At 48.3% G+C, this 13,907-nt stretch overlaps 1 protein-coding gene across 1 annotated transcript in view; it reads left to right on the forward strand.

The window, feature by feature from the left end:
• The window catches only part of LOC118219841 (coiled-coil domain-containing protein 85A-like), a 28,748-nt gene extending 17,801 nt beyond the window's left edge, over positions 1 to 10,947 (forward strand). Inside the window, exons 3-4 of the mRNA XM_035403299.1 lie at positions 7,756 to 7,813; positions 10,855 to 10,947. Of these exons, the coding sequence (XP_035259190.1) occupies positions 7,756 to 7,813; positions 10,855 to 10,873 (77 nt within the window). The 3' untranslated portion in view covers positions 10,874 to 10,947. The remainder of the gene's footprint in view (positions 1 to 7,755; positions 7,814 to 10,854) is intronic.
• The last annotated feature ends 2,960 nt before the right edge of the window (positions 10,948 to 13,907 follow it).

Below are 13,907 nucleotides of genomic sequence, written 5' to 3' on the forward strand. Positions count from 1 at the left end.
TTTATTTTTTTTTTCTCCTCCAAATGCTGGCGAAAGTTCTATTTTTATCAACTTTATTTATTCAGCATGAATTAGAGACAGGAGAGCATGCCCACGCGCTTGCATCAGTCAGTCAGTCAGTGGGGTGAGAGGATATGTATTCGCCACCGCCCCCACCACCCCCCTTCTGCCCCACCCCCATATTCGCCACCGCCCCCCCACCCCCCTTCTGCCCCCCCCATATTCGCCACCGCCCCCCCCCCCCCTTGCCACCTTCCCCCCTCCCATATTCGCCACCACCCCCCCACCCGCCTTCTGCCCCCTCCCCCCCCCCTCGTATTCACCACCACCCCCCCCTCCCTTGCCACCATCCCCCCCCCCCATATTCACCACTACCCCCTTGCCCCCCCTCCGCACGGCTCGGGCGTATGTATGACCGCTCAAAAACAGGCCACTCGGTCGTGATCCCACACTTTATGATGACTGCGGCGGGCTCCCTCGTGAGCACCCTTTGATGGTCGCGGAGGAGAACACACGACCAAAAAAAAAAAGAACAAAAAAAAAACGAGTGAAAACACAGCGGGTGGTAGAACCGTAGCGGGTGTAGCATCTTCAGAGGCGGGGTTCGCTGCTAGCGCTCCCCCCCCCCCCCCGGTCCCTGTGGATCTTTCACACCACACACGCGCGCGTGGACGTCTGTTAGCCCCGGCGCTACGTGTTGCATCAACAGCACAATGCAGCAGGGTATGCAGCTAACCCGCACGCCTAAATGTAATAAACAAAAAAACTCTGTCAAGGTATGTGAAGAATTATGGTTATAATGCTACGCTGGCATTTTTGTGAGAATGAGATGAGAGTTGCATTGGATATCTGCTTGGCTGTATATGTTTTTATATTTGTGTTTGATAACAATTATTTTAAAAAACAGCCAATCGCATGCCTAATGCGTGTTCAGCGAGAATGTTCACAGCCAACCGCATTCTGTTGTCACAGTTGCTGTTGAACGATTTCAAATTAAAGGTTCTGTTTTGTTCACCTATGATGTCACCTTAAGTAAGACAGATGCACCCTCAAGAGGGACAGCGATTTTTCACTGCAGATTAAGCATATTTTTACAGAAAAGCTAGGAACAAATGACATTATCGAAATCTAATATAAAAGTAAAATTATTGACGACTTGTTCTCTTGGCATATACCCCTTTGGCAGCCATTTTTGCTGGCCGGTTCAGTACCTTTTCCATCTGTTAGCTAAGGCCAGTGGCCAGAAAAAAAAGTTTTCATTTGTTAGGGAGAGTTAGCCTTTTTGAATCTCCATCCCTTTACCTCTGCCTCATGTCCTTAAACAGAACGGTGGGACAAAGATGCCGGGCCATAGGTTACACTGATAGTATGGCCAGCATCATCTTCATCATCGTCACAATCTATTACAAATCAACGGTGCCAACTGCCATTTAACCCCAACCAAGTTCCGTTCAGCCCGATTACAGTTCTCTGTTTGTTAGCCATGCGTGGGGAATGGTAATTCCTTCCTTTGGCAGATGCCCTTGTCAAGGGCAACAGAACTGTTTCAACTGCCTAGCGGCACGAAAAGTGCGGGGTGCCGGGGCATTAAGCATCCCCCCCCCCCCCGTCTCCCCGCCCCTCCACCCCCGGCCGAACTCAGCGCACCCCGGCCCGAAGAGCTGGGTGCCCGGGGGCGCGAACCACAGCTCTTTGAGAATGTGTAAGACCCATCAGCAGCCCGTGTTTACAGATTCATAAGAATTCAACCCTTGCAGGGTTCCCAGGGTACGTGCATGAAAAGCATGAGAAGTGTGAAGTTGATGATTAATGCCTTCTCTGATTCCCTGGGCATCCTTTTTTTCTTCTTCTTCTTCTTCTTCTTCTTCTTTCTTTCTGTGGGGGCACCTGTTCTGAAAGCGTGCTCACAGGACGATTTAATGCCACGGGCAAACTCAGCACCCGTCTGCCATGTCATTAATATCCGCAAAAAAAAAAAACGCTCCAAAAACTGTTTTTGGAAGTGAAAGCAAGAGTTAGAAAAGAAAGCAGTCCAGGAAAACATAGCACAGGAAACATAAACAAAGGGCTTTTGCAGGTCTTTACTTGCCCTGAGCTCTGATACAGCATTCCTGCATGTGTGTGTGTGTGTGTGTGGCTTGGCTAATTGGAATTGTACTGTAAGCAAGATGCATGGCTTTTTTAGACGCTCCCTTAGGCGGGAGAGAGACAGGCTTATTCAAATCATGCTGGTAATCAGGTCCTGGGAAAACAAACACACTCATAATAATTTGTGTTTTGCGAAACACGGATGTGCGGTACCTCTCCCGTAAACATTTGTCCGTGCGCTCCAGTAAATTAAACTCGGAAACGGTTTGAGCTGCGACGCGTTGCGGTGCGTTCTGTTTCCGGGAAAAAAAAGGCTACGCTTGCAATGCGCTAACGCGCGTACGGGTTTGAGGCCAGGAACCAGGAAGCACTCTGCGGTAATGAACCGTGCTGGGGGCGGTGCGGCGTTGCCCAGGGACCGAGCCCTTTGGCGTGGAGGCGTCTGTTCGCTCTGCCGCGCCCTCGCGTAACGACAGCGTTCAGGGATGACATTCGCACAGGAAGCAGCTGCCTTACTGCCACGTGGCGTTCCCCTGTCATTATGCCCGACCGTCCCCACGTAACAAAAAAAAACGGTTCTGGAGAACTATAATCGAGAGGGGGGAAGGAAAAAGGGAGGGAGGGACAGGGGGAGAAGATGGCTGTTTTGTAAAAATCCGAACTTCCCCCTCCTTTCTATCGTTATTTCCTGTTAGTGCGGTGGAAACCAACCCTGCTCCTGGAGATCTGCCATCCTGCTGGGCTTTCATTTCAACCCTAATTTGGCACACCTGACCCTGCTGCTCAGCAGCTCAGTGAGATCTCTAGCTGTTGAATGAGGCGTGTGTGCTTTGTCAGGGTTGGAGTGAAAACCTACAGGATGGTGGATCTCCAGGAACAGGGTTGGGCAGCCCTGCTCTAGCTGTTGAATGAGGTGTAGCTTCGTTAGGGTTGGAGTGAAATCCTGTGAGACCCCTGTGCTAGTGGAACCCTTGGCATGGTAGCTGGTCACAGTGTGAATGAGTGAGGTTTTCAGGGTCCTTCTTTAAGCCTGATGCAAAGCACATCGCCAGAGTGTAACCCTGTGCGTGAGGGGGTGGCGTGCTCCCCGGTGGTCCCCGTGGAAACCGTGCCGAAGCTGTAGCTGCATGGGTTCTAGTTGTTGCCGTCGTTACGGGAGAAAGAAGGGAATCCCAAACAGCTCGCCGCGCGCGTGTGTGTGTGTGTGTGTGTGTGTGTGTGTGTGTGTGTGTGTGTGTGTGTGTGTGTGTGTGTGTGTGTGTGTGTAATCAAACTGACTCTGACGGCGAAATGAGTCCGCTCCTCGCTCCACGACGCGATCACGAGGCACAGAATGAGCTGGCGAGCTGATTGGCTCATTAAAATATGAAAAGATAAAAAAAGAGAAAGAAAAAAAACGCAGCGGAGCTGAAACAGCTGGCTTTCAAAATGTAATTCGCCGCTGTATACACGTCATTCTTCACTCCTGTTTCTCTCGCAAATGAGACTGCGTGCAGCAGCGTTTTAAACCCACGCTTGAAATCGGGTGCATCCGCTGCAGCGTATTTACAGGTTCTCTTGCCCCCGTGGGTTTGTTAGTGTCCTGCGCTCATGGACATTAACGTTGCCCCTTCTGGTATGCGCACTGCGTTGCCCGTCTTGGTGGTCAGTTTTTTTTTATGGCCCATTACGTGCTAATGGTGAGTTGTTTTTCCTGGAAGGACTCACCGCTTGATAAATGCCAACTCCCGCATTTACAATGGATGCTGCATGCTTTTCAAGCCGCATGAATTATTGATGTTGCAGATTTCCGAAATATCTGAGTGGCTGGATGTGAAATAGCAGTGCGCTGACTGCCATAAGCTCGCCCCCAGAAAATTAATAAAGCGATTTTTGGCCTAACCCAACCCAGACTGGGACCAGAGCCAGCAGAACTTAAATATTTAATTTATTCATAAAATCCATCCAGACCTGGTACAGATCATTAACCCTTTTCTAGAGCAGGTTTTTTTTTTTGCAGTGTTTTTGTTTTCTTCTTTTTTTCAAAATACCAGTGTTCTAGTGTTCTAGAACTCCTTTGCTTTCAGTTACTAGCAGTGATTGTGACATCAGCATTAGAATGTTCAGTTAAGAGCGTTCTAATCACGCATTTGTGATCTTACACCTTAACGGGTTTTGTTTTTTAGTATTTGTATTTGAAATGACTTTTTTTTTTAAAAGAAGAAAAATTACATTTCCTATTTGAGAAATCTTAATAGTTTTTAAAAAAAAATATAAAACCCAAATGCGTTTACTGTGACATTTAAAATGATTTCATCAGCTTTTGGGATACATTTCATACGTAGCACTTACAAGGACCGAATGCTCCATTCAGTCAGCTTTAAGGCACGTAAAACCCAGAAGAAGAGCGTTCCACTATGATGGAGATGTCATTTTATCCCTCCGTGAGCGTCTTTGATGACTGCAGACCCAAAATAGTCATAAAGGAAGTAGCGAGCCGTGCGCATGAAAGGCTGCTCTGTCTCAGAGCTCTCAGACAGAAGAAAGACTCTTATTTACTTTGTGGAGATGCTGCAATGTAACGCAAGCTTCCTGAAACAAAGAGGCCGCCAGGCCCCCCGGCGGTGTCCAGGGACGCGGGGCGGAGGGGAACGACGAGGCGCCTGACTCGTGTGAGTTTGCGCTTTTTTGTGCGCCGGCTCCCGTCACCCCGAGTTGGCACCGTAGCCATAGCGACGATGACATCATAAGCCGGTCGCAGCGTCTGATTTGCGGGGACCCTAAACTCCCGGCCGCGTTGGTGCAAAGGACCCGGGAAATGACTCTGGCTGAGACGTCCGTCTCGACCAATGAGGCGAAGCCTCGATGAGGGGGGTAGCTTTTGTGGCAGCAGCTCCCCCATTTTTTTTTTTTTCAGCCTTGTCGACCGCCGCTCTGCTTAATGAGCGAGTGATGGAGCCGGACGGCTGTCTGGCTTCCTCCGGAAGTTTCCGCTTCAGGAAAGAGGAGGACCAGGATCGTTGAGGAAAGACGTCAGCACTAGTGTTAGGCCTCTGCTGTAAGGTGCTACTGTCACAGGTGCACCCAGACCATCCCAACTAGAGTATAAAAGGCCCGCAATAAAGTGCATAATGCGGTTCATTCAGTGCGTAAGTATGCATAAATATGAACTGTTTAAGGTGTAAGATCGCAAATATACAGTATGATTGGAATGTCTTTTAACATCCTAATGCTGATGTCACAATCACCACTGGCATTTGAAGGAAGTGGAGTTCTAGAACACTGGCTTAGAATTTTTAAGAAAGAAAAAAACACTCCAAAAAAACTCTGCTCTTCAAAGGGTTAAACAGTTGCACTTAGAACAAACACTGTTACAATGTAGCAGGTTGCACCATCTGCCCCCTTTTTTAAGCTTTTCTGATCTCCACACACCTCGAGCTGCCCTCAGCCATGACCCTCGACGTTATCTGCGTTCCGCCCTCTTCTCCAAACGTCCTACTTAACCTCAGCCGCTCATACGTATCAGTCACAGGTACGTCTCACCGGGAGCTGAGCACCTCTGTGTTTGTTTTTCTCGGTTTGCACACACAATATACGCTGATCCTCCCGGCCGTAAAATCAGCCTCAGCTCACACACCTGGGCCTCCTCCAGCAGTGAACGTACTCTACTACTCTACTGCTTTATTCTGGGCCTGTGCCTCCACCGGTGCCTGAAAGTAAACAATGGCCACTGGGTCCGGCTAAACCGCTTGAACTCTTTCACAGAAGAAGAAGAAGAAGCCGGTGATGTCCACCCTCTCTCTCTTCACTGGGGAAAGTGCTGCAGGGTCATTTTCTCTGAAGAGAATGAATTTGAAGGTTTCTTTACCTGCAAGTTTACACCAGTCTTTCCTCAGTTTTTTATTCAAATAGTCTGAATAATGGATGTTGTAGTCATGGGAAGAGCTGAGTGGCCTGTGTGAAATCACTGAGCATTGATCCCAATGAAAATAGCCTTTAGAGACAGAGGAATATTTAGAGACAAATGTGTGTGTGCACATTTGCATGTGTGTTCGTGTATGTCAGTGAGTGAGTGAGTGAGTGCATGTGTTTGTGTGTGTGTGTGTGAGCACCAGGGTGTGTGTGTATGTAGGTGTGTGCTCGAGCATGAGGGTGTGTATATGGGTGTGTATGTGTGAGCGTCAACGTGTGTGTACGTGTATATGGGTGTGCATGTGTCATCATTGAGGTGTGTGCGTGTGTATGTGTGAATGTGGGTGTGTATGGGTGTGTGTGTGTGTGCGCGTGTGTGTGTGTGTTTGCACGCGTGCGGCTCCTCTGATGACAGTGGATCTGACTCAGACAGAAGGCAGGAGGCCACGCCCCCCCGCTGTGTCACACCTCTGCTTTCTCACGCCTCCCCGCCCCAGGGAAACCGGCGAAATCACAGACGAGGCTCCTCTCTGACTGCGGTACGGGGGGGGGGGGGGGGGGGCGGGGGGGTGGGGAGCGCCAGACTGAACAACCGTTAGCTAGCGCGCCGCGGGCGACGGAGGCCGCGTCAGACTCCCGCGGTGCGGTGGGGTAAAGCGCCAGGGTGTGTGTCTGTGTGTGTGTGAGTGTGTGTGTGTGTGGGGGGGGGGGGTGTGAGGGTGAGGGTGTGTGTGTGTGTGAGTGTGTGTGGAGTGTGTCTGTATGTGTGTGTGTGGGGGGGGGGGTGTATGTGTACGTGTGTGCATGTGTGAGCGTGAGGGTGTGTGTCTGTGTGTGTGAGGATGTGTGTGTTTACGATTACGACCCCGTCCTCACGAATCACACAACAAACACCCGACGCCGCTGTTACCCCCCCCCCCCCCCCTTTCCTTTCTGTTTTCAGTTTTTTTCTTTTCTTTCTGATTTCAGAAAATACGTCCCCGTCGGGCTGCTGTGATTAGAGGCGGTGTTTTCGTGTTTCTTCAGACGGGGGTTGCGTCACCTCGCCGTGATTAAACAGTCTCGCATCGACAGACACGGAAAACAAACGATGCGGAAAATTAGCGATGCTAAGGAGCCACGCTAAGCTGCGGCCGACGTGCTAATCGGGGGCTAAATTGATTTCGGGATGCCCGATTCTCCGTCTCAGTCGGTCTTTATGGCTGAAGGCTCGGGTCAGGGTGCTTCCCAAACATACTTTTACGCGATGCGGGAACAAGACGTCATGTTGATAGTAGCACATCTGCCTCACTGACTGGGTCATAGACTGACTTACTGCTCTGACTGACTTACTGCTCTGACTGACTTACTTCTCAGTTAGTTATCGCTAAATAGCAAAGCGGCATTAGTGACAACTCAGTGTCTTTGAATACAGAGCATTTGTTAAAATATGTTGTACTGTACAGTATCCCCGCGCTCTGTGCTGTAAGATAAGCTTGTGCGTTCTGCTGTGTATGTTATATACAGTCCATAAACTATCCCAACGAGTGAGCCTTAACCCTTGCTTTAAATCTCAGAACTCACATTTCCCCTTTGTGTGTCTGTGTGAAATGGAAATGAAAAATGAACTGTGCTTGCGGTACGTCCTCCCCCTTGTGACTGTAACAGAATGTAATTGAGAAGTGTCAAAAAAAAGTGTTAACCCAAAAAAAAAAAAAATGTTTTATTGACAAACTACCGCATTGTGTGCGTGTGTGTGTGTGCGTGTGTCTCAACGGTCTTGTGTTTTCTTTACAGCTTTGATATCGGCGGGTTGCTGCACTACGAACTGCAGAAGTGTAAAGCTTTGGGACAGGTAAGAGTCCGCCATTACGGCTCCTTACGGACATGTACTGCAGGACCGATACGTATCCTGTGAGACTCTTACTCTGCAAGGGTCTGCCTTGTGCATTTATGTGCAAGAAACTTGCGGAGGGTTGTAAATGAATATAGACGTATGATGTGCGTGAGATAAATAATGTTGTTTTTGTATCGTAGGATTAGTGTGTTTTTCGCTGTTTTTCTGCAAGGTTTCCCTTCTTATTTCACAATGAGTGCCTTTATGGGTCAGGGAAATGAAAACACTTTGGGTAAACCAGAAAAAACTATCCTTGGGATTTACTCAGTTTGAATTATTGTATATCATAGTATTCATATTTTACAACCGATTTGTTGAAAACAGATTGTGCAGTTGTCCTTTGAATGATTAATGTTCTCAAGGATGCATACACATGCATGCACGTACACACACACATGCACACACACGCACACACACACACACACACACACACACACACACACACGCACACTCATTGGCTGGAGCAATTTCTCTTGCTGCCCAAGGCTACACAGCCCATGGGATGTCAAAGTCAAAGAGTCAAAGTGCATGCTCTGTGCTCAGTAATGGAACTGACTTTGTGTGCAGGCCTTATGGGTTTTTCGAGAGGCAAAGAGTTGAGCAGCATGCTTTGTGGGTCTTGGAGACCATTTTTTACCGAGTTTGCTCTTTTATTCAATTATAGCACTTTGCTACAATTAGCATGTTCTTACGACCATCATAGTGACAACCAAAAGTAAAGAAACGTCAGGGAAACTGAGATATGCACTGTCAGTTTTAAATAAAGTTTTTTCTCACAAACCACACAGTGCAGCCCACAAGTCTTTGGACAGTGACACAGTTATTGTTGTTTCGACTTGGTACTGCAGTACTCTGGATTTGAAATGGTCCCCTAAAATGGGGGGAACTATGTAAAACGAGGGCTGCAGTTCCTTCACGGATCACCGGATTCACACGGATGTAAATGCCCTCTAATGACCTTTGACCTCTTATTGATTGTTTAATTTCAAATCCGATGTACTGGAGCACCGAGACCTATTTAATTTTTTAATAAAAAAATTGTGTCGCTGTCCAAATACTTATGGACTGCACTGTACAAATGAGTACATTTGACCAACCTGAAAGCAGAACCATGACTGCACTCTGGATTAGTAGCATGTAGCATTTATAGCATGTGATTTATAGCAGAGGCAGATGTAGATAAATGGTTGAGTTGAGGCTAAAGCTTGTACCATCAAACCGATTATTCCTCTCATGGTGTTTTAAACGGTTTGCTTGATTAATAACAGGCGTGCCAATTTAAACGAAGATCGCTTATCAGTTCAATGGCCTCTAATTTAGTTGCGTTTTGTTTCTCTGCTTTGCGCATTTCATATAAACAGCTTAATGATGAGCTAGAGGATCTCTGTAAACAAGTTTCATGGCGTAAATTATTTAATGCACCCGGCCGTCTTTGCTGTAAACAAAGTCGTATTTACTGTGAAACACGCAATATTTCTAAAGCCACCGCGTCAGACCCAGTCGGACGGAAAGGGAATCGGGCATTAGCGGGTAATTAAGAGGGAGAGCCCCGTGTTTTCAAGCTCGCGAGCGTCCCGCTGGCTGTAAAATGAGACGCGCTATCTGCGTGATCTCCTGTTCGCCGTTGCGGCTGACCACTAGCATGGCTCATAGACTTCATTATCACATACTTTATGAACGTGGTCGTGCTGTGAACTTGCTTTGATTTGTTTGCCGGACCCGTCCGTGCAGAAGGGATTGCGGGAAGGTCATTACCTTTCTTTCTTTTTTTTTTTTTTTTTTTTTCCCCCAAGAGAGTTAAAGGTTCCTGTCCTGTATAGGTCTGTGTGCGAACTGGGCTGCCAGGTTTGCTTTATAAAGGGAGAGTTGGAGGTCATCCGATTCACCACCCTTGCCTTAAATCTGGTTCAGGCAGGATGGATGTGTTAATATTTAATGACTCAATGGCAGCAAATTTGTCCTTTGGGATATTAAAGTTCCCCATCTCAATTCTGCTGCTGAGCTTTTAATGCACACACAGATTCAGAGACATGTGTTCACATATGCACTTTCCCACACAGTATAGGACACACACACACACACACACCAGCATACGTGCACGCACACACACACACACACACACACACAGACACGCAGACTGCGTAAGCTACTTTTACAAGCAAGGTTATACACACGCGCACACACACACACACGCTCACGCATGTGAATATTTCGCTTTCACATGCAAGCTTGTACACACACTTGGCCACGTGCACACACACACACACACCAGCATACGTGCACGCACACACACACACACACACAGACACGCAGACTGCGTAAGCTACTTTTACATGCAAGGTTATACACACGTGTGCACACACACACGCACACGCATGTGAATATTTCGCTTTTACGTGCAAGCTTGTACACACACATGGCCACACGCACACACACACACACCAGCATACGTGCACGCACGCACACACACACACACACAGACACGCAGACTGCGTAAGCTACTTTTACATGCAAGGTTATACACACGTGCACACACACACACACACTCACGCGTGTGAATATTTCGCTTTTACGTGCAAGCTTGTACACACACATGGCCACACACACACACACACACCGCGGACAAAACCAATACCAATACGCCAGAGGCACACCGGATCACCGTCTTAAGACATCACAAACAGCACAAACTGTTCGGATGGCACGGTTTTACTTGAGATCCGATGCATCTCCTGGTAGTGATCGGAAAAGGGGGGGGGGGGGGGGGGGGCACGTCAAAACTGCCTCCCCCCCCCCCCCCCCATGAGAGACTTTTGCCTAAAGCATCGATCTCGCAGTGACGGGGGTGTCAGGAATACGTGGTCTGCCACCGGTCCTCTTTAATAATCCTGCTTCACAGTAATTAACTAACCTAATGCCTCCTTTCACTCTCCTTCTCTTTCTCTCAGAGGAAGACTAAACCTTTCTTCTTCTTTTCTTCTTCTTTGTCCCCTCCCCAGCTTCGACGCGTCCTCTTGACCCTAGCCCTCCCCGGACGTGCGCGGAGAGGCTTTTTCGCCAGCCCCCTTCAGAGGCGAAACCCGGTGAACCCCGCCCCCCATACCCCCCCCCCGACCTGCCCCCCTCGAATTACCGCGTCGACGTCCAGCGGAAGCACCGATTCGCCGCGATCCTCCAAGCTCTTCTCCCATTGGCCCACGGTCTTCATACCTCTCTCTTATGTTCCATTCCTACATATCAAACAAAAAAAAAACAAACAAAACAAAATAAAAATAAAAAAAACCTGGAATCGCCATCCTTTTAGGACACGGACTAAAATCCCCGGGACTGCCAAGCGGATTAACGAGTGAGACGCGGGATTTTTCCTCTGCCAACTACAAAGTTTCCTACCTCGCGCGAAGAAGAGAAAAAAGTTACAAAAAAAACAGTAAAGTGTTGGAAACGATTGAAGCGGGACGCGAAAACAGTCCACCCTTATTGTTTACAGTCAACTGAAGCGGTTATGCGCTGGGGGTAATTCATCTTCTGATAATTCTCTCTCTCTCATTCCTCAGTCTGCTGCGCTCTCTCACCCCCCCCCCCACCACCCCCCTCCTCCCCCGCCAAACCCCCCCCCCCCCCCTCCACCCCCCCTCCTCCCCCGCCAAACCCCCCCCCCCCCACCCCCGCCACCACCAACCCCCCCCTGCCCCCCCCCTCCCTGCTCGCTCTCTGTGGAAATTCATAATTTCAGAGTGGTGATGAGACCAAAACAATTTTCCACGAAAAGCTCTCTCTATTCTCTGTGCTCTATTCTCTCCTGCTGTTTCCCGCTAAAGCTATTGAACACAGCCTATTCCATTCATCTGCTCCAGACAGGATGGAACACAAGCCCTCTGGCTCCACCCCGACAACACACAGCTACACGTACTTTGTATTTTTATTTTATTTTTTTGGTGACCCTTTTTTAATTTTTGTTGACAAATATATACATATAGATTTTGTTGACAAATATATATATATAAGAGCTAAAAATGAAAAATTTATGTTTTTAAAGAAAGTCAAAGTAAAAAGTAAAAGAGTAGTTTAATGGATTAGTTTTCTAAATATAATAATTATTATTTTTGACTTAACAGTATTATTATAACATTATTATATGAAGAAATGTATGTACAAAATTAATAAAGTTTCCTCTTTATGTAAAATGCGTATCCTTGAACGGCGTGGTTCTTGCTAAGCTATGCTACATGCTGGCACAGTGCCATTGAATATAAATTATTCCATCTATTACCCCCCCCCAACCCCCCAGGGAATTCCTGTGGACCAGAATCTGAGGCCTGCCACACACGTGTGCAAGGACTGTCACAAGTGCTCAGCTGAGGAGCAGGACACCACAGAGGTCATTTCTGCATTCCCCTAGATTTTACTTCCTGTTTTCCCTGCAGTGCACCGTGGGCCAGGCTCTGATAGCTGATTGAAGTCTGCTCCAGTCTGATTTTGCTCCGGTTTGCCTGGTGGGCGCCGAGATCTCCTCCCGTTAAGGGTGTTTGTTTTATTTTTAGGTCCGCACTTGGGAGATGGGCGCTCATTTTAATGAGCCGTCGAACACACAGCGCACTGCACATAGCGTCTCTTTGTGCCGTACCGCTGCTGGATTTCTTTTGTTGCCGTCGAGGAAAAGTAATGACCAGCTCGTTTTCACAGGGGAAAAGAACTCTCAGAGATTACAGTGGGAAAAGTTCACCGCCTGAATTGTGAAGACTCAGGCTTTTTTTCGTATTCACGGTGGACTTGTTTTTGTGTCTTCGCAGTGAGGTTGACTTCTTAAGCAGCTACTGCGTACGCGTTTAATGAATCGTTCTTTTTCTCATAAAGAGAGGGCCACAGGACTCGGCCTGCCGTCGACGCGTAGCCGAACAGAATGCTGTTTTTACAATAAAGCCAGGTCGGATATTGGGTTTGGCACGACGCAGCTTGTGCAGCTGGGCCCCTCATCGGTCCGGTGTTCAGAGGGTAAACATATTGATCAGACTGAGGGCCGTGCTGATCGCACCGAACCAGCACGACGCCAGCCCAGGAAAAGCTCTTCTGCATCACGTACAGCTCAGGTGGGACCTGCTGAGAAATGTATTCAAACAAGAAGCTGACATCACCCAAAAGCAGGAGGCTTTGTGTGTGTGTGTGTGTTTATCTGCATGTGTGTGCGCGTGCGTATGTGTGCGTGCCTGTGTGTGTGTGCGTGTGTGTGTGTGTACGTGCGTGCATGCGTGTGTGTGTGCGTGCGTGTGAGTGAGTATGTGTGTGCGTGTGTGTGTGTGTACGTGCGTGCATGCGTGTGAGTGTGTGCGTGTGTGTGTGTGTACGTGCGTGCATGCGTGTGAGTGTGTGCGTGTGTGTGTGTGTGTGAAACAGGAGATGTGCGGTTGGTAAGCGAGGCAGCGGGGGGGGGGGGGGGGGGGGGGGGGGGGGGGGGAGGAGGGGGGGTCAGGGGAGGCTCTGATTAAGACGTATCGCCTGCAGGACGTCCCGAGCAGCAAAGGGCCCGAAATCGCAGTGCTGCATTGCAGCATCCCGTCCTCCCGCTGAACGCTGTCCCCCCCCACCCCCCCTCGCATAGGTATTCCCACAAGGTCAAATCAATCAATTCCCCCCCCCCTCCCCCCGCCGCCTGCCCATAGCCAATCAGCTGATCTATAAATGCCCTGGATTACACCTGAGATTTACTCCGTCTTCTACTGCAAGGGAATCAATATTCACACTTGTGTGCAGCTGACTGGGAAATATTATTTTTAAAAAGTAGCGTGCATTCATATATATATGTGTGTGGGTGCGTGTCTGTGAGAGAGAGAATCAGAGACAGAGAGGGAGAGAGAGAGAGAACACAATGTATTTGCGGATGTGAAAAAGTCTTTAATACAAAACAAATATATTTGTTATTTGTTTTGGGTATTTTTGTATGTATTAAAATGTGAGCAATATGTGTGCCTTACCGTACAACATAGCCAGGGCAACAGAATAAGTGCGGTACAAAAACTATATAGATAATATCCGAATGAAATTATATGCTGACTAA

Source organism: Anguilla anguilla, chromosome 2 (genome assembly GCF_013347855.1).
Source record: "Anguilla anguilla isolate fAngAng1 chromosome 2, fAngAng1.pri, whole genome shotgun sequence".
Lineage (NCBI taxonomy): Eukaryota > Metazoa > Chordata > Actinopteri > Anguilliformes > Anguillidae > Anguilla > Anguilla anguilla.